This window comes from Electrona antarctica (genome assembly GCF_951216825.1).
Source record: "Electrona antarctica genome assembly, chromosome: 5".
In the NCBI taxonomy this organism is placed as follows: domain Eukaryota; kingdom Metazoa; phylum Chordata; class Actinopteri; order Myctophiformes; family Myctophidae; genus Electrona; species Electrona antarctica.
Genome location: NC_136810.1, coordinates 55,941,798 through 55,963,456, shown reverse-complemented (window position 1 = coordinate 55,963,456; position 21,659 = coordinate 55,941,798). Strand labels below are relative to the sequence as shown.

General features: G+C 44.0%; 1 protein-coding gene across 3 annotated transcripts in view; it reads right to left on the bottom strand.

Moving 5' to 3' along the window:
- The window catches only part of ptprbl (protein tyrosine phosphatase receptor type B, like), a 66,751-nt gene extending 45,401 nt beyond the window's left edge, over window positions 1–21,350 (bottom strand). For 2 of the 3 annotated variants that reach the window (XM_079500445.1, XM_079500446.1), the window contains exons 1-8: window positions 17,739–18,165; window positions 17,346–17,652; window positions 13,912–14,235; window positions 9,308–9,583; window positions 5,640–5,918; window positions 4,889–5,161; window positions 3,957–4,238; window positions 2,245–2,511 (exon numbers count right to left, since the gene is read on the bottom strand). In XM_079500445.1, coding sequence (XP_079356571.1) covers window positions 2,245–2,511; window positions 3,957–4,238; window positions 4,889–5,161; window positions 5,640–5,918; window positions 9,308–9,583; window positions 13,912–14,235; window positions 17,346–17,652; window positions 17,739–17,795 — 2,065 coding nt within the window. In that variant the 5' untranslated portion in view covers window positions 17,796–18,165. Of the gene's footprint in view, window positions 1–2,244; window positions 2,512–3,956; window positions 4,239–4,888; window positions 5,162–5,639; window positions 5,919–9,307; window positions 9,584–13,911; window positions 14,236–17,345; window positions 17,653–17,738; window positions 18,166–21,218 lie in introns of those variants that run through there. The other variant, XM_079500447.1, reaches the window with a different exon arrangement.
- Window positions 21,351–21,659: the final 309 nt, after the last annotated feature.

Genomic DNA, 21,659 nt, shown 5'->3' with positions numbered 1-21,659 from the left:
TGGAGGACACCGAGGGGTGAGGACAGTGGCGTGCACAGACATTTAGAGGGGCAGGTGCTCAAGTGGAAAAAAGGGCACCTTGTGCAGCGCGTGGAACCGGCCGGTTGCCTTAACCCATTTTGGGCGGGAACCCCTTTTCTCTCTACGTCGTCCTCAGACGAGCCTTCCATCGGTGTTTCCAGTCATCTCGGTTCTCCATACATCTGGCCAGCTCCTTTGTGCTTTCCGCGCCAGTATCTTTCTTTAGTACGTCCACGTAGGTAGGTGTGGGACGTCCTCTCGATCTTCTCTCGATTTTGGTGTTAGCATTATGTTATGCTTTAGCTATTTAAAAATAGCAGATCTACAAGCTCATGGCGTGCTACGAGCTTGTAGGTCTGCTATTTTTGAAAAATCGAAGAACGACTGACATAGAAACAGCTTTTTCAGAAAACTGTCATTTTCAAACAGACATTTTTAGAATCTGATCTCAGGTCAAAAGAGATTTTGGGACCTAAATAATATATTAGAAGCTTTTTATCAAGAATTGATCAATATCACCATGGTCCAAATACTGTACAAGTGTACTGTACACTACAAAAACAAAAGTGCCCTTTTTCAAAAGGGCACATTGCCAAAAGGGCAGAGGGTGCTCTAGCACCCCCTAGTGTCTATCTGTGCACGCCGCTGGGTGAGGATGAGTGCCAGAGAGAATTGACATTCTCAGACTTCATTCTATTGTGATCCTCCAACAACCCGAGGACAGGAATGTGTTTGCATTCTTTCTTTAAACATCGAAATAACATTGAAAAAAAGAGGGGACGAACATTAGTGTATCAACACCTAAGACCCGTAATGTGTACATATCCATGAACACGTGAACTTACTTACACACACACTTGTGATTGTGTTATGCAGTTCAATTCTTTTTCTGTTTATGCTGAAGCATTTTTTGCTAAATGTCTGCCTATTATCATCAGTGACGTGTCCAAACCAGTGTTGTTTTTGGCGGCTCATTTCGATTTTAGTTTTAGTCGTAGTCTCTTGAATAGCTTTCATTTAGTTTTAGTCACATTTTATTCACCTGGAATGTTTTAGTGTTTAGTCTAGTTTTAGTCGACTAAATATCATAAGATTTTAGTCGACAAAATCTACAGTCGATTTAGTCGACTAAAATGTCATTTGTCGGTCCTTGATGCCATCATAATGACTGATTTTACACTTGCTGAAAATAGCCGATCTACAAGCTCACAACGCGTCGCGCTGCGACGCGTTGTGAGCTTGTAGATCTGCTATTTTCAGCATGCAACCAAGCGTAAAATGACTTATACTGGATCTCTTGTCCACTAGTCCCTTCCTAACATTTTAGTCTAGTTTCTATCTGTTGACGAAATTGTCAATATATTTAGTCTTAGTTTTAGTCATTATAGCTTCGTTTTCATTTAGTTTCCATTTATTTTTCGTCTTAGTTTTAGTCGACAAAAACAACACTGGTACTCCAAACTGTTTTGACTGGGGTGCAGTGTTGTTTCCGTCGACTAAAACTAAGACGAAAAATGTTCGTCGACTACATTTTTTCACTGACAAAGACTAAATGGAAACTAAATGAAAACTAAGCTACTGTATGGTGACTAAAACTAAGACTAAATATACTGACAATTTCATCAACAAATAAAAACTAGACTAAAATGTTAGGAAGGGACTAGTGGACAAGAGATCCAGTATAAGTCATTTTACCCGTGGTTGCTTGCTGAAAATATTTTCAGCAAGTGTAAAATCAGCCATTACGACAGCATCAAGGCCCGCCAAAGCACATTTTAGTCGACAAAATCAACTGTACATTTAGTCGACTAAAACTAGACTAACACTAAATTAAAACTATTCAAGAGACTATGACTAAAACTAAAATCAAAACTGCTGCCAAAAACAACACCGCTGGGGTGTGCGTGTGTGCCTGTGTGCGGCACCGAGTGGCGCGCTACGAGCTTGTAGGTCTGCTATTTTTGAAAAATAGTGAAAATGTGGTGCAAATCTTTGAATATATATTCTTTCAGAGCGAACATTTTCGACTCAAATCTTTGCTTCTGGGGTGTCCCTGGAACAACATATTTTCAGATGGGGGTGGGCGGCCAATTACATGTAGTTTTTGGGGTCTATGCCATGAAAAACTTTGAGAACCACTGACATAGAAACATAGGGTTTTTCTGAAAACTGTCACCGGACAGTTGAGTGAGTACTTTTCCCACCCCACCCACTCCGCCTCACCAGTGCGTCCCTCCGCCACCGTCTGCCTGGAGGTGTGTCCGGACCTGACCGTGGTCACCACCACCTTGTAGAGGGCGCCGGGCCGCAGGGCGTGGAAGCCCAGGCCGGTGGCGTCGGCCGCCACGCTCTCGTTCTTGATGACGCTGCTGTCGCGCACCAGCAGCACGCGGTACGAGTCCAGCTCGCCGGCCGCCCGCTCCCACCGCGTCTGGAGGCTGTCCGTGGTCCCGCCGTTGGACACCTGCAGCCCGGTCACCTGGGCTGGAGCTGGAAGAGAGGGACAGACGGAGAGCAGAGACATTTTGTGGCGGGAAACCCTTTTGGTGTTTTAAAGCATTATGTTATACTTTAGCTATTGGAAAATAGCAGATCTACAAGCTCATAGCGCGGCACCGAGTGCCGCGCTATGAGCTTGTAGGTCTGCTATTTTTGAAAAATCGTGAAAATGTGCCTCAAATCTTTGAATATATATTATTATTACAGAGTGAACATTTTAACTCAAATCTTTGCTTCTGGGGAGGTCCCTGGAACAACATATTTTCAGATGGGGGGGGCAGAGGCATATTACATATAATGTTTGGGGTCCTTGACATGAAATATGGAGCACCACTGATACAGAAACATAAGGTTTTTCAGAAAACTGTCAGGATTTTGAAGAAATCTTTTTAAATTTCGACGTCAGGCCTAAATGGGTTAAGACAAAAAGTAGTCACAGAAGTGACACAGATGACAAACTCATCTGTGTCACTTTAGCTTTTAACCACTTCATAACCATTATTTTATACTTTAGCTATTGGAGAAAAAAAATAGCACATATACAAGCTCGTACAAGCTTGTAGATCTGCTATTTTTGAAAAATCATGAAAATATGTGCAAATCTTGGAATATATATTCTGTCACAGCAAATGTTTTTAACTCAAATCTTTGCTTCTGGGGGGTCCCTGGAACAACATACTTTCAGATGGGGGTCGGCGGCCAAATACAGATCATTTTTGGGGTCCTTGACATGAAAAGGTGTGAGCACAACTGATTGTAGGCCTAATAAAATACAAGCACGCACATCCGCTAACTAAACGCCAGGTGCCTGGCCGAGGTAAATAATAGAAGAAAAAAGATAAGGTCCGCACACTGAAGTAAGCTCCAAAGCTTAACAGATTTATTTAAGGTTCCCCCATTTGAAAAGATATGCCAGGGACCCCCCATAAGAGAAGATTTTACCTAACCTGTTTAATTTCAAGGACCTCCAGTTTGACATGCATTAGTCTACGGACCCCCATTTAATGGCATTTCTATCTCTGGGACCCCCGATTTATATTGTAAAATCAATGTTAATGTAACTCTGAGTGTACAAATGGAACCAAAAGGACCCATTTGGTTCCATTTGTACACTCTCTGAGTTACAGACCCAAAAGGGTCCATTTGGTTCCAAACTATAATTTACCTGGGGACCCCCTGGAACTCCCTCAAGGACCCCTGGGGGTCCCCGAACCCCACTTTTGGAACCACTGCCATAGTGGACATGACGTTTCGAGCCTCACGGCTCTTCATCAGACCACTGATATAGAAACATAAAGTTTTTTCAGAAAACTGTCGTGATTTAGAAGAAGACATCTTGTAGAATCCGGTCTCAGGGTCTCAATGGCTTATAAAACACTGACATTGTTCAAAGAAAATCACGGGGGGGGCAAAACAAAATGTTAAAAACAACTCACTGGTCTGTCCAGACACGGACGCCGAGCTGCTCTGGTTGCCGCTGTTGGTCGTCACGGTGACCGCGTAGCGACGTCCCGGCGTGAGGACGTTGAACGTGCACTCCCTGGCCTCCCAGGGCAGGCTCTTCTGACCGACGATGACGACCGCGGCCGACGGAGGCTCCGTCTGCTGTCTCAGCACCACCGTGTAGCCGTCCCACACCCCCACGGGTCGACTCCACAGGACGCTCAGGGTGGTCTCGTCACTGTGACGCACCACGAGCTGCTGGACAGACCGGGGAGCTGCATGTATATGGGGAGGAGGTGGGTTTTCAAATATCAGCTTCTCCACCGATCTTGATCTTTTTTTTGAGGGGCGCTATAGCCCCCTCCTACAGTATATACAAGTTTAACCCATTTAGGCCTGACGTCGAAAAAAAAAAAAAAACGTTCGCTCTGAAAGAATATATATTCAAAGATGTGTGCCGCATTTTTACGATTTTTCAAAAATAGCAGACCTACAAGCTTGTAGCGCGCCACTCGGTGACGCGCTATGAGCTTGTATATCTGCTATTTTCCAATAGCTAAAGTATAACATAATGCTTAGTTAAAACACCAAAAGGGGTTCCAGCCCAGTTTGTTTTTAGTCGCGCGACGAGCTTGTAGGTCTGCTATTTTTGATTTTTTTTTAAAAATGTGGCCCAAATATTTGAATATATTCTTTCAGAGCGAATGTTTTTAACTCAAATCTTTGCTTCTGGGGAGGTCCATGGAACAACATTATTTCCAGATGGGTCTCGGCGGCCAATTACATATAATTCTGGGATATAATTCTGACATGTAGAATCGGTCTCGGGTCGAAATGGTTTAAATAAGTTAAGAGAACCATTTCCAAAATCAACGTTTGTAGAAAGAAACAATAAAAGCAATAATAATAATAATATGTCTCTCACCGAGTCTTCCCTGGCAGTGTGCAGCGTTTCCCAGGGGTCCACTCTGTACGGTGACCTCTGCCCTGTAGGGCCTGCCCGGCACCAGGCCCAGGCCCGGCCGCGCCACGAACTGTCGGGCCGGTTTGCCCAGGGTCTCGTTCACCAGCGCCACCGAGCCGTTCCACAACACCAAGCCGTAGTTCTCCCACTCGCCTCTAGGGGGAGACCAGGTCACTCTCAGGGCCCTGCCGTCACTGAGAGCCACCATGGAGAGCTTAGACACCTGGTCTGGGACTGGAGACACATTTGACAGAGAGGAGGGGGGGTAGAACAGAGTGAGGTTCTGATGAAACCCAGAGAAAATAATTAATCATCAATTATGTTTTATGATATACTTTAGCTATTGAAAAATAGCAGATCTACAAGCTCATAGCGCGGCACCGAGTGCCGCGCAACGAGCTTGTAGGTCTGCTATTTTTGAATGTAGGTCTGCATATTTTTGAATGTGGCGCAAATCTTTGAATATATATTCTTTCAGAGCGAACAAATCTTTGCTTCTGGGGGGGGTCCCTTCAACAACATATTTTGAGATGGGGGGTCGGAGGCCAAATAGATATGATTCTAGGGGTCCTTGACATGAAAAAGGTTGAGAACCACTGACATAGAAACATGGGTTTTTCTGTCAGGATTTAGAAGACATTTTGTAAAATCGTCGTCAGGTCTAAAACATTTGAGTACTTTTTGCCACCGATGTCAAGGGTACAACATTCACCTGTCCTGCCGCTGGTCCTGGCCTCCGTGGTCTTCCCGGCCACCACGGTGCCGACAGAGAGCCGGTAGGTGCGTCCGGGTGTCAGACCCTGGAAGAGCACCTGGGTGGCGTTGGGGGTCAGCCGGCGCTCCAGGGGGGCGGAGGTGGAGGTGGAGCCCTGCAGCGCTGACAGGGTGACCCTGTAGTGGTCCACCCCTCCCCTGGCCGCATCCCAGCTGGCTCTCAGAGAGTCCACGGTGCCATTGTTGTCCAGTCGCAGGTCTGATACCGCTGCCGGAGCTGGCAAGGAAGAAATTAAAACACTTTAAAGGACCTATAACATCAAATTCAACTTTTTCAAAAAAAGAAATGTGTTTTTGAGCTCCTCTGTGTATTTTCTATCCCCACAAATATGCAATTTTGAACAATCAGGATTTCTCTTCATCTGCTTTTATGGAAATTGCTCTCAGAAACGGCTCAACTGATTTGGTCGTAGTTGTGATGTCACCAATGTCACCCTACTTTGTTTAATTCCTCCCTCTCTTCAGTCTTCAGTTCCAAATTTGCATTTTCCAAGCTGGCATGGAATGGAAACAAGCCTGCAGGGTTTATCTAGCATCAGTATTATAATGACTAAAATATTAATTAAGTTGCATATCAGCGCCCCCACCACCTCAGGACATTGTGGTACTGCAGCTAAAACAGCTTCAGAAGCAAAAAAGAAATGCCATGGACTGGTTATATCAGAGTGGTGAAAATAGGTGTGAGGGACATAGACAATATATTAAATATTAAATTCATGTTATAGCTGCTTTCGATCTGGGCCTTGTTTCTTCAGGTCGCGTGTTTTCTTTGGAACTTCACTACTGGAGTATTTTGTGTGTGGCACAAAATTGGGAACGAGCATTGTCTCCGTTGGGTTTACATTCTTGGAAAGGAGCCAGCTTAGGTGGTTGGTTAGGATGCCTCTCGGGCGTCTCTCTAGGGAGGTCCTCGACGCATGTCCCACTGGGAGGAGACCCCGGGGCAGACCAAGGCGCAGTTGGAGGAAACACATCAACTCACTGGCCTTGGGACGTCTCGGAATCCCCCAGGAGGAAGTCACTAATGTTGCTCTGGAGAGGGAAGTCTGGAGCACTCTGGTGGAGCTGTTGCCCCCGCGACCCTACTACGGATAAGCGGTTGAAGATGGATGGGTTTACATTCACTGACTAAAGGCCCCTACACACAAAACTGACTTGTCCTGAATAATAGGGATTCTCCGATCAGGTTTTTTAGGACCGATACCGATCACCAATTGTTTTTCTCATGATCGGCCGATACCGATCGTAAGGGGAAAATTTGAATATTTCCAAAAGTATTGGTAAAAACTATTGGTTATTATGTAAAAAAAAAAAAAGAACACGTCAAAACTGTTTCTGTGTGTGTGGGGAGGAAGGGGAGAATGTTTACGCCTGTCACAAAGATGCAAAAAGAATATTATCTGATTGACTTTTATAAATGGTATATATGACGGTTTCTCTACTGAATACTACAGAATTGGGAGATCAGTTGGTTCAGACGTGGGTGAAAGGTGTTAAAAACACTCAACCCAGGACGACGCCCACTGGCCCAGCGGTCCAGGCGCATGCACCACATATATATAGGCTCTGGCCTGACAGCGTGTCGCGAGTTCGAGTCCCGTTCATGACGACTTTTTGCTGCATGTCTCTCCCGCGGGCTCTCCCTCCCTCTTTCCTGTCCGTCTTCACTGTAACTATCAATAAAAGGGCCCAGGCGGTGGCGTAACCGTCTGGGCACCCGACTGGTAATCCAGTCGCAGTGTGCCGCGGGTTCGACTCCCGAGCCCGACACGGCCTTTACTGCATGTCTTCCCCCATCTCTCTCCCGTTTCCTGTCAGCCTACTGTCTGTCCCTTCAAAAAACCAATAAAAGGCGTAAGCCGCAAAAAAATATCAAAAAAAAAAAAAAAAAAAACTATCAATAAAAGGCACAAAAAGCCAAAAACACTCAAGTAAAATAAATCACTCGACGTGATCAACATGGTGTGTCACAGCCTTAAACATGTCACACTGCTCACTGTCATTTCCTAATAGACTCAGACTTGAATCTACCTCATCTCGTGAGCGGATTTATTGCGTTGAAACGAGGCGGGGGGAGTGTGTGTGTGTGTGTGTGTGTGTGTGTGTGTGTGTGTGTGTGTGTGTGTGTGTGTGTGTGGGGTGGGGGGGTAGTGGTTAGGAGGGGTGCTGTTCATCAGTCAGCCAGCTGCAGACAGAGGAAGGGTGTGGAGAACAGAGCAAAAATACGCAGGAAACAACGACAGAGAGTGACGCTGTGTGTGTGTGTGTGTGTGTGTGTGCGTGCGTGCGTGCGTGCGTGCGTGCGTGCGTGCGTGCGTGCGTGCGTGCGTGTGTGTTGGAAAGTAAAACAAAGCCGCTCTGAAGTGAGTCAATTGTGTTGAGAAATCATTAACAAAGAAGGGTCCCGCACACTGTCAGAAAACTTGCCAGAAATGTTGCTCTTTATTCAACGTTTCGGTCTATTCGACCTTCATCAGGACAGACATTGTCTGTCCTGATGAAGGTCGAATAGACCGAAACGTTGAATAAAGAGCAACATTTCTGGCAAGTTTTCTGACAGTGTGCGGGACCCTTCTTTGTTTTTCAAAGATACCTTTTTAAGTATACTTTATTGCCCTACGCACCTGTCAATAGCCTTGAGGTGTGCATCGGCCTTTTGCTAAGAGAAATCATTAACCACATGAACCCTATAACCTCCATTATTCTAGGCATGTCATCATGACATGCGAAGATTTGGCAAAAATAGGCGAACATACGCAGATCAATTATATTTAGCAAAGCTATTTGCTACTTGATTACTGTAACCTTTTGTTACAGTAATCAAGTCAATTTAGTTTACTTCTCAAAGTGGGGTCCGGGGACCCCCAGGGGTCCTTGAGTGAGTTCCAGGTGGTCCCTAGCTAAATGATAGTTTGGAACCAAATGGACCATTAAAGGTATATTCAGTGATTTCACTTAATTCAAATATCACTTCTTTTTTCTTATTTTTTGGATAATCCTCCCTACTATAAAGTGTGCTGACCATATAAGGAGTTCCTCCCTGTCCCCAGTGAGCCCCTGGGGTCAAAAAACCCTAGTTTTGGTTTGGGCTTTGGGTGGCAAAGCCTTCATCCAATCAGGATGAGAGGGGCCTTCCTCCAATCATGATCGCGTGGGGCGGGCATTGGTGCACGTGCTGTTGGTCTGTTGTACTTCCCCCACTGTAGAGCGTGTGCATGTGCACATCTTGTTACCGGGTGGACCAGGTTTTTTTCCAAATCACCCAAATCACTGAATGCTCCTTTAAAGGTGTGTAACTCAGAGAGTGTAAAAATTGAACCGTACACTCTCAGAGTTAAATTAACATTGATTTTACAATATAAATGAGTCTCAGAGATACAAATGCCAATAAATGGGGGTCCGTAGACGAATGAATGTCAAACTGGGGGTCCTTGAAATTAAATGGGTTGAGAATCACTGCTAGAGCCGTAAAAAAAATCGTCTCTTATGGGGGGGTCCCTGGAATATCTCTTCAAATTGGGGCCCCCCCGCAGGGCTAATTACCGTCAATTTGGGGGTCACTTTGACATGAAAACAGTTTTGGAACCACTGGCCTATATACGGTACCTGTGACGGCCTGTCTGGACACAGAGCTCTGCAGGCCCGCGGCCTCGTTGACCACGGTGACGGTGTACAGGGTCCCGGGAAGCAGGTGGCCGAGCGTGGCCGAGGTGGTGCCGTTCTCCAGGGTCAGGTTCCTCACCACCCCCGCGGAGCCCTCCTCCTGGTCCCTCAGCAGGACCCTCAGCAGCTCACTCCGGCCCGGGCCCGCCCGCCAGGAAACGCTGAGGTTGCTGCCGGAAGAGGAGGCCCACACCTGGAGGCCGCTGACGGAGGACGGTGCTGGAGGAGGAGCAGAGATTGGATTAGGCAGGGGTCGACAACAGTGGTGGAGAAAGTACTCAATTGTTTTACTTAAGTAAAAGTACCAATACCGCAATTTAGAACTACTTCGTTACAAGTAAAAGTACGGAATTGAAAATGTACTTGAGTAAAAGTACAAAAGTATCAGCATCAAAATGTACTTAAAGTACTAAAAGTAAAAGTATTCATATTGCAGAATGTCCCTGGGCCATTTCACAACTTCAAAATGTGTACAAAATCTATTGAAAAATAGCCGATCTACAAGCTCACAATGCGTCGTGTTGCGACGCATGTAGATCGATTGTAGATCGGCTTTTTTCAAATGACCGAAATGTATAAGTGGTTAATGTATGTTTTCTAATCAAAAATAAAATCGCCAAAGTAACTAGTAACTAAAGTTTTCAAATAATTGTAGTGAAGTAAAAGGCTGGAAATTGGGAACACTCAAGTAAAGTACAAATACCTCAAAATTGTACTTAAGTACAGTACTTAAGTAAAAGTAATAAAGTACTTAGTTACTTTCCACCACTGGTTGACACTAGGAGGCACTTGCCCCGTCGGGCAAGAGCAGGTCATGTTCTACTTGCCCCAAAGGTCATGCCCACTTGCCTGAAAAGTAAATCATCCAATATAATATGATAGATCAAATTTGTAATTACAGTTCAATTTAACACTGTGCGATAAAAGATGTCGCACCTACATTTTTATGCCAAATACCTACAATGAATATAACTATGGGTTCACACTTATTATTATTTTTTTTAAATGTTTTTTTTGCGGCTTTCGCCTTTATTTTATATTTTGTTATAGAGGGACAGACAGTAGGCTGACAGGAAATGGGGGAGAGAGATGGGGGGAAGACATGCAGTAAAGGCCGTCGGGATCAGGAGTCGAGCCCGCGGCACACTGCCAGATTCGGACTACCGGCCAACGTGCCTGGACCGCTGAGCCACGGCCCAGGCCTCACACTTGTTATTTTATATTTAGTGAAAACAGCACATTAGGTGCTGATCTTATTTTACATTCCACGGACCAGAAGACGGGGCACTCTGGCCACGTTCAGGTGTTTAGACAGATATCTCTAGACGCAACCTGACAGCAAACTCTATCTGCCCGAAAGTTTTATTTACCTGCCAGGGGCAGGTGGGCAACCCTTAGTGTCAATGCCTGATTACATTACATTACATTACATTAGACTGCTGTTTTTTCCACGGTATAGCCTGTGTAAAAGTACAATACTTACTTAATAATGATGTTATATTAACTATATTAACTGAAAATTGTTGCGAACAGTGTGCGTGCGTGCGTGCGTGCGTGCGTGCGTGCGTGCGTGCGTGCGTGCGTGCGTGCGTGCATATATATATATACACACCGGTATAGCATATAACATCAAAATAATTAGATATTATATAGTGTGTAAACACCCACAGAAGTACGCCTTTCTTCACATGACATTAACTATCGCCGGCAGTTCTGATGTTTTGCAATATTTTCTCATATGTGTGTGACTGTAAACAATCTAAAAAGGAAGTACTCCGATAAAGTGGGGTCAGTGTACTCGAGAGGGTTTGCCCTGATGCACATGATGTAAACACTGTAGATTCCCACACAGACACCTGTACTGAAAACAATGCAGGTTACTGTAGTGCAAGTCACAGTAATTGTTTTTTCTGCATGCAGCGTATGTATGTGCGAGCATCCTGTGTACATGAAGAGCATCCTGGTCACGTATGTTCACTGGAGAACTGAACCCCAAAAGATATTCATACACTGACCTTGACATGACCGGTGTGCTCATTTTGTGTGCATGTGCGTGTGCGTGCATGTCAGTGTTTAGTGTCTCTTGAATAGTTTTCATTTAGTTTTAGTCACATTTTAGTCACCTGGAATGTCTTAGTGTTTTAGTCGACTAAATGTCATAAGATTTTAGTCGACTAAATCTACAGTTGATTTAGTCGACTAAAATGTATTTTGGCGGGTCTCGATGCCGTCGTAATGACTGTTTTTACACTTGATGAAAATAGCCGATCTACAAGCTCACAACGCGTTGCAGCGCGACGCGTTGTGAGCTTGTAGATCTGCTACTTTCAGCATGCAACCAAGTGTAAAATGACTCATACTGGATCTCTTGTCCACTAGAACCTTCCTAACATTTTAGTCTAGTTTTTATTTGTTGACGAAATTGACAATACATTTAGTCTCAGTTTTAGCTTAGCTATAGCTTAGTTTTCATTTAGTTTCCATTTAGTTTTCGTCAGTGAAAAAAGGCAGTCGACGAACAATTTTCGTCTTAGTTTTAGTCGACGAAATCAACACTGGTGCATGTGCGTGCGTGCGGGAACTACTAGTTCACAGTTTCACACACACATATTCGTTTTGGAGTGTAGGGCAGTGTGTGAGGGATTACCAAGGGTGAGCCAGAAAATAGCAGCCTAGCGGGACACTGCCAAAAGGCATCAAGAACTGCCAGCCTGCAGCAAACTGGTGCTCTGGGAACCAACACACGGGCGTCGATCACGAGGACGTCCCACGCTAACATACAGTACGTGGATGTACTCGAGAGCGACGCAGGAGCGCAAAGTAAGTACCAGCGAACTGGCCAGATGTTATGGAGAACCGGGATGACTGGAAATGACGATGGAGGGCTCGTCTGAGGACGACCTAGAGCAGGGGTTCTCAACCTTTTTTGCCTGGAGACCCCCGGAAATGCTTTGGCCATGTCTCACGACCCCCGCCCGCCCCCCCCCCCCCCCCCCCCCCACCACCAATACAAACTGACTGCAAAAATAACCTTAATAGTAGAGAAAATTAATAAATGAATGAATAAATGAATACTGAAACCAGATATAATCATTAAGGAAAGTTTATGCATGCACTGTGTACTATGTAAACTCTTAATTTCCATTTTCCAGTCATTCAGTTGCAAAAAAAAGTTTATTTATTTATTTATTTTTTAAGGACCACCCAAAATAATTTGGCGACCCCCCGATGGGTCGCGACCCACGGACTGAGACCCCCTGACCTAGAGTAGGGCAACCCAATAGCCGAATGGTTTGGGAGTGCACCAGTGTACCACATATAGGCCTAAAAGGCCTGACAGCCAGTCCCAGGTTCAATTCCCGGCGCCGGCAGGACCATTTTGCTGCCTGGCTGTCACTCCCCAGAGCTCTCTCTCTCCCTGGTTCCTGTCTCTCTCCACTGACTATCAGGCAGAAAGGCACCCCATGAATTTGAAGTAACAAAAAGTGAATCCAGTTAATCTTCAATCCCTAATTAAAGGTATATTCAGTGATTTTACTTAATTCAAATATCACTTATTTTTTATTTTTTTCTGGATAATCCTCCCTACTATAGAGTGTGCTGACCATATAAGGAGTTCCTCCCTGTACCCAGTGAGCCCCTGGGGTCAAAAAACCCTAGTTTCAGTTTTGGTGGCGGGTGGCAAAGCCTTCATCCAATCAGGATGAGAGGGGCCTTCCTCCAATCATGATCGACTGGGGGCGGGCCTTGGTGCACATGCTGTTGGCCTGTTGCACTTCCCCCCACTGTAGAGCGTACATGTGCACATTTTGTTACCGGGGCGGACTGGGTGGTTTTCCAAATCACCCAAATCACTGAATGCTCCTTTAATTAAAACTGGTAATGCCACTTTATCTGCAGTTAAATGTATATATTTATTTAACATAAAAAAAAAAAAAGTCAAATCAACTTAGAATAGTTCAGGTATAGGCCCGGACGGCTAGGCTAGTGTAGCGGTCCGGACACTTAGGCTTCTAACTCCCGTTCCCGACGACCTGTGCTGCATGTCACTCCCCATCTCTCTCTCTCCCCATTTCCTGTCAGTCTACTTACTGTTCACTATCAATGAAGGCAGAAAAAAAGCCAAAAAATATGTCTTAACCCATTGAGACCTGGAACGCATCCATGTCACGTTAGCGTTTAACCACATTAACCATTAACCCATTTTGGGGCGGGAACCCCTTTTGGTGTTTTAAACATTATGTTATAATTTAGCTATTGAAAAATAGCAGATCTACAAGTTCATAGCGCGCCACCGAGTGGCGCGCTATGAACTTGTAGGTCTGCTATTTTTGAAAAATCGTTAAAATGTGCCTCAAATCTTTCCGAAAATTGTCATGCTTTAGAAAACTTTTTTTTTTTTAATTTCGACGTCAGGCCTGAATGGGTTAACAAATAAAAAACTGAAGAACCACGATGGACAGACAAACAGACTGACAGACAGACAGACAGACAGACAGACAGACAAACAGACTGACAGACAGACAGACAAACAGACTGACTCTCACCTGTGGCTGCCGTGGCCTGAACCGGGGGGGCACTCTTGTTCCCAGCGGTCGCCACCAGCTGAAGGGTGTAGAGGGACCCTGGGGTGAGAGCCGTGAAGCCCGACTGGGGAGCGGCGCTGCCCATGATGCGAGTGCTGCTGCTGGCGCCGGTGCCGGCGTCCTCCAAGGTGAGCTCATACCAGTCCACATGTCCACGGGACGCGGGCCAGAAGACCCGCAGGCCAGAGGTACCGGTGGTCGGAACCTGGGAGGAGGCCTCGTCGTAACGGGCCTTGACCTGCGCCTGGTCCGGTTGGACATCGAGCCAGGCTGGGGCCACTGGATCTATACGGTGGAGAGAGTAGCACATTAAATTTAGGGTTCATCTAGCTGTTTGAACCCTAGTCTGACTAGATTACTATATACTTGATCCAACAGGAGTAACAGCTGAGCCTAACCCACTTGGTCCAAGATTGACATATAGAAGGAGGTGGAGTTCCGAATTCATTTATTGGTTCCATGGATTTAGTGATATTAACATCATCCTTCATACCAAATACTCATGAACGCCATTACCATCTCAGCAGGATTATGCGTGCGTGCGTGCGTGCGTGCGTGCGTGCGTGCGTGCGTGCGTGCGTGCGTGCGTGCGTGCGTGCGTGCGTATCCTGTCATTGTGCTCTAACAGAAGGCCAGCGATGCAGGAGCTCGATAAGATTGTTTTGGTTGCTTTAAAAGAATGCAGCGTTTTCACTTGGAGAGACCCGCATGCGTCTCAAATGAGAGTTTGTTCGTTCGCCTGCTCAGGAAACAGTCGAAAGAAACCAGTCAAAATGGAGCTAAGAGAGCTAGGACGGGATGGGAGGTAGTGGGGGGGCGGGGGGGTGGTCAAACCTCCCACTGCTCAGGCCGCACTACGACCTTTACTTAATAACGGCTTCCTCCCCAAGGGCCCTTCCTTGCTTCCCAAGGAATACTACTGGCAGATCGACAAAACACCAAGGACATTGACAATGAGATAAGTGACAACAATGCCACAAAACGCCAGGATCTCATTGTAAAGATTGCAAGACCACTCAGTCTGAGATCTGCGGTGATTCTAATGAAATGGCCTCAAAAGCCAACGCATTCAAACAAATACTGTTTTACAGTGGTTCTCAACCAGTGGTCCGGGGACCACCAGTGGTCCTTGAGGGGGTTCCAGGTGGTCCCCCGGCGAAATGATGGAAAGTCGGTAACCAAATGGACCCGTTATCACTGTGCAAAAAGCATGGAATACGGATGTGTATATTACAGGAAACTCCCGTTAAACTTTCCAACAAACTCCCGGTAAACTCCCGAATTGTACCATCACACCTGTATATTACCGTATATTACTGTATATGCCCGCTAAACTTGAGGTTTAGTGCATATACTAGTGCCCATAATTGCCCGTTAACTCCTCTTTTCACACAGTGATAGATACATGTAAGTGTAAAATGAAACCAAATGGGGTCCATTTGGTTTCATTTTACACCCTCAAGAGTACATTTTTTTTTTTAGAAATCTGCATTACTAAATTTACAAGACGTCTACACAATTAGAGAATGTAGAAGAATGGATTTTGATCAACGTTTGCCGGTTATCTCCTATATGGTACCACAAAAAATCGTATCCAACGACGATAACAACATTATTCTTTAGTTTTGGCTCTGCGAGGCTAAATCTCATCTCAAATGGTGGTCCGTGGCTCAGATGCTGAATAAAATAATGGGCCTTGATATGAAATGGGTTGAAAGCCACTGGTCTACAAACATTATCTATACTGTAGCTGTTCTAGCTGCCATAAACATCATCACATCGTTTCCCCCCCCCATTAGAGAAGCGAACAATGACCTGGCAATAACTACAAAACACAAATGTGTCATTTTGCACCATCCTAGACTCACTTCAACAATCTCTATAGGGGCGATTTCAAACCTACTTGGAAATGGACAAAGTTATTTCTCTCTCTCTCTCTCTCTCTCTCTCTCTCTCTCTCTCTCTCTCGATCTAATCAAACAAACAGCATGAGGCCCCTTGTATCCGCTCGTACAGAGAAACAATACAAGGCGGGAAGCAGCTAGACGGGGTGAGGAGGGAAGGGTATAGGAGCTCAACACAAACACTTAACATTAGATGGTCGTACACATTGTTCTTGAATTCTCTCTTTTCTCTTTTTTCTTTTTTTTTGAGAAGCAACATCACAAACTGTATCTCAACCTCTCCCTCTCTCTCTCTCTGTGTCTCTCTCTCTCTCTCTCTCTTCCCCACAAACGTTTTCTGGCAAGGCTTTGGTCTTGGCAGCTGACTGAGGTTACGGCCTTGACAATGTACAAAAGGATGTACAGAGGACGATTTAATGAAAAGGGAGCAGGAGGCTTTAGTTGTGTTGGCACACTATGAGTCGCGCATGTGTCGACGTGACACACACACACACACACACACACACACACACACACACACACACACACACACATACATACACATTCACTTTGATGTTTCATCTCAGAAAATACAATGCATTCTAATAAACACATGCAGGACTCAGGTCTGTAAAAGAGAACATGAACTTGGCTTCAGTTACACTTTCCATGTTTAAGTAAAAGTATAATATCTTATTTTATTTTTATAGCTTGACCAATAATTATGAATACACATATTAAGTTCATACACTTTTGCCCTCTATTGAACAGAATATACAGGTATGATAGCCTATATTATATTTCACACGCAAAGATTAATAAAGTTTTATCAAATGTGAAAAAATAGTTCATATAGGATCAGTAAGCTATAGGCCTATAGTCAGACGAAGCATTCATTGAAAATCATATATTAGCCTGTTATAATCACTTCAGATAATATAATAATAATAATACACTAATTAATACATAATAATACATTAATAATTAACATAGACACATTTACATAACGATTTTCATCCTCAAGCTAGAATTTTGTCTTTCTGTTTTATCAAGGGCAATGTGTAGCCTGTCGAGCTATACCATTTTCACACTAGTTTGAATAACTTTATTCTCATATTTAATATGAATCAATCACAAATCGAAATATTTAATTTAATTTGCTTATCTGGGCTTGCAAGTTGCACTGTTGCTCTAAGTTCCATGTAAATCCGATATATTAATACCAGCGAAAAGTCGGATTTACATGGATTTACAAATTTTACATGCATGGATTATCCATGGATTTACAAGATTTACAAGATACACGTGTCCGGACACGTGTATTGCATATAACATCTTGGCGGTGCAGCTACACTAAAAGTTTACATAGAACGAAAATAGATGACAGATCTTTTTCGATATTATTATTATTCAAAACATTTCTAATATAAAATATAGTCCTCGACCGGACCGGTTCAAATTAAAAGGTCGGGAACAAAACGAACAGAATCCGAGAGAGACTCGATCACTCACCTGTGCGCACTGATATGTTGGCTCGCTCTCCATCCTTTCTGGAGATCACCCCCATGCGGTGCAGAGTCCCGGGATCCAGACCGAGGATTTCGCAGACATAATTATTCTCATCATAGGATCCATTCTGTTGACAGTCTGCCACACCATCATCCTCCTCCTCCTCAGACCGAGTATTGTCATGATGGTGAAACACCGTGAAGTTGCAGCCTTCGCCAGCGGTGGTCAATTTGACGACAATAGAATCCGAGTTGGCGTTGATTTCTGTCACGTTGACTGAGCACAGCTTGGCAGCTTCTGTCGTCTGTATCTGAAAAAATGACAGGCAAGTAAACACAATGTGAACGCATTCTTATTATTAATGTGTGCTGCAGAATAGGCTACTGCAGACCTCACCTCGAAAAAACTCCACAGTAAACCAAGTATCAAATAACGTGTTGCGCATTCCAGCATCGCGGTCGTTGATTTAAATCGGTCCGTTCGGTTACAAAGTTGGTTGTCATAACTTAACTATAAGTTCCTGCAAAAGCTAAGATGGTGCCTCCAAGCTGCATGTCACAGAGCCCCAGGTCCCACAACTAACAACTAAACTAACAACTACATAGCCTGGTAAAGTTCTCCCCTCAACTCAACAACCTCTTCAATCCAAATGCAGAGAGAGACAGGTGCCTATAATAACAGCTGATCGAAGCTAACTGCTTGTTAATTAACGACCAATTATCCACCCTCTTAAAAAAAAACCTCAGTGGAAATAATCAAAATGGTATATCCTAGCTTTAATTGACAGCGTGTATCAGCCCGCAGACCTTTCTCTAAGGGATCTATCCTATCTTAAACTTTCACTAAACTCTCGAACAGAGACAGGCATGTATGCAGTCTCTCTACCCTCGCCTAGGCACCCCACCATGAATGCACCCCACCCTGCTTTCCTTCCTGCCTGCCTTGGACTTTCTCTGAGGACCTTTAGCCGATCAAACATGAACCAATTAGGCCCTGCATGAGCTATTGTTATAGACAGAGCAGTATATATATGAGTTATGATTTTCCCTATTTTCCATCGGAAATAGGAAACGGCCTTAATTCCTGGGCCAAAGAACATGCACTCTAATAATAGCACATGATGAACATTTTGTCTCACTGAGAAAAGAATACCCTTCCATTCAAAACCCAAGAAGATCCAAGGTTGCAAAGCCAATTTTCAAATTATTTAATTTCTGTGAAGTAGGCTATATAACTATAGGGATTTTTCCAATTCCCCACCAAAGTAACTCAAGTTAATAAGCCTGCATTTTTTACAAATAAATAGCTATGTTGCAAAATGACTTTAAATCTAGACGTTTCCATCAGACTTTGAGAGTGCAGAAGTATTTCATTGTATCATGTAATACAGTGGTTCCCAAACTTTTTCATGTCAAGGACCCCCAAATTGACACTAATCAGCCCGAGGACCCCCATTTGAAAAGATAAGAGAAGATTTTTACGGCTCTAGCAGTGATTCTCAACCCTCAGTTTGACATGCATTAGTCTACGGACCCCCATTTAATAGCATTTCTATCTCTGGGACCCCCAATTTATATTGTAAAATCAATGCTAATTTAAGAGCGTACAATTGTACATTTGTACACTCTCAGAGTTACAGACCCATAAGGGTCCATTTGGTTCCAAATTATCATTTAGCTGGGGACCCCCTGGAAGTCCCTCAAGTACCCCTGGGGGTCCCTGGACCCCACTTTGGGAACCACTGATGTAATATACACAACAACAATCTTGAACTTGAGCTTCTGAATAACGGCACAAGAAGAACATTACGAATGACCTCCACATTACATCAACATGACCATGGACTCAATAATCTAGATATACATTTGCCTTTTCTGCTTTTCTCCGATATGATAATAATTGAATGCTTCCATACTTAAAGGACCACTTCACCACTTTTCAACCTATCTTCATAAAATAGCACAATGTGTTTCTACTCAGTCTGTGTCTCATAGGAGGGCTGTGGGCAGTTCAGAAACCCGTCCACCAGTGACATCATCGTTAGACAGATATTTTTTTAAACAAGATTTTTTTACAAAAATGTTTAGATTTGTATTATCGTGAGAACGATGGCTTCCATTTTCGCATTGCAACTTTTCAGGACTAGAAAGCTTGCAGTTTTTATTAGCTTGGATTCCCCATCGATGATGTCACATGGTGGACGGGTTTCTGAATTGCCCACAGCCCTCCTATGAGACACAGACTGAGTAGAAACAAATTGTGCCATTTTCTCACGATTATTAGAGAGGACCTATTATATGAAGACAGGTTGACAAGTGGTGAAGTGGTCCTTGCCACCATAATATAGACAGCGCTCTATTTCACTTGGAAAACCTCTTCCGTTTCCGTGTCCCCAAAATCATTAACGAGAATCGGCTATAGCTAATGTGATCATCGTCTATTTAACCCATTTTGGGCGGGAACCCCTTTTGGTGTTTTAAACATTATGTTATAATTTAGCTATTGAAAAATAGCAGATCTACAAGCTCATAGCGCGCCACCGAGTGGCGCTACGAGCTTGTAGGTCTGCTATTTTTGAAAAATCGTGAAAATATTTATTTCAGAAAACTGGAGGATTTAGAAGAATTTTTCAGAACTTAACCAGAAGCATTCATATTTTAACCGCGCTGTAGCGACGATTTAGTATTGAGCTCCGCTGCTCCTATCGGTGTGTTGTTCAATCCGCCTCAATGTGAGCAGCAATTTGGAGAAAAACGTCTGTAAAGGTCGGTGGCCCCAGCATTGTGCAGGACGCCATCTTGGGGAGGGCAAAACACAGCGAGCTAAGCATTGCCTATAGCAGGGGTGCCCACACATTTTAGACTTGAGAGCTACTTTCAAAATGACCAGCTCAACCAGATCTATACCCACCAAAAAATATATTATCCCATTGCTGAAAATAGTTACATATTAGGCAAACACACTTGGAATGGGAAATAGAGGGGGTAAATGGAATTGGTAGAGTTTTTTTTATATAACTTTGTAATACTGATGTTTGTGCGAATATTTTTGCAATTTTTGATTGCAGATAGTACATCTGTCAAGTATCATTGAGCATGTTCCTATACTGCAGTCATGGGCAGAAGTGAAAGCGCTTTTGGAGGTGTGCTTTTGGAGGTGGCCCCTCAGCATGCAATTCCAACTTAGGGATGGTTGGATGTTGCATTTGTGATATACTGGTATGGCATTTTGCAACAAACAGTGTAGAATAGCTCCCCATATGGGTGGAAGGGAAATCGCTTTTGGGGCCAATCAGACTGTTCATGATTTGAGGTATTTTTTTGCAAAACGTTTTAGCCAATCGTAGCCAATCAGAATGGAAAACAAAAGGTCTGACTGATACATCTTAATCATGACTCCGGTCACCAGAGAGAATGTGTATCGATTTACGAGTTGTGTGAGCATTGGACAAAATCTGTAGGAGTAATAACAAAAAGTCTAATTTGAAGGATGGTAGATGGTGAACACACGCACACGCACACAAACACACACACGCACGCACGCACGCACGCACACACGCACGCACGCACACACACACACACACACACACACACACACACACACACACACACACACACACACACACACACACACACACAATCATTATAGCATGCTGCCAACATGTTACAGCTAACCTTTGGAGTTGTAGAAGACACTTTTCAAATGCTACAATTTGTGCAAACTCCAGTGGATAGGCTTTACAGCACCAAGTAAATTAAATGACCACTTCAACCATATTATAAGTTGTCCACAGCTCGCCTCTAAGACACAGAGCAAAGGTATAAGGAGAAAAGAATGGTCAAGTGTTCCAATAATATAAGCAATATCACAACTTACCAATTGGGTGGTGGTCGGTTCTGGAGTTGTAGTAGTTGTAGTTGTAGTTGGAAATGTAGTTGGAGCTGTAGTTGTGGTTGTAGTTGTGGTTGTAGTTGGAGAAGTAGTCGTAGTTGGAGCTGTAGTTGTGGCTGTAGTTGTGGCCGTAGTTGTGGTTGGAAATATAGTTGTAGTTGGAAATGTAGTTGGAGAAGTAGTCGTAGTTGGAGCTGTAGTTGTGGCCGTAGTTGTGGTTGGAAATATAGTTGTAGTTGGAAATGTAGTTGGAGAAGTAGTCATAGTTGGAGCTGTAGTTGTGGCCGTAGTTGTGGTTGGAAATATAGTTGTAGTTGGAAATGTAGTTGGAGAAGTAGTCGTAGTTGGAGCTGTAGTTGTGGCCGTAGTTGTGGTTGGAAATATAGTTGTAGTTGGAAATGTAGTTGGAGAAGTAGTCGTAGTTGG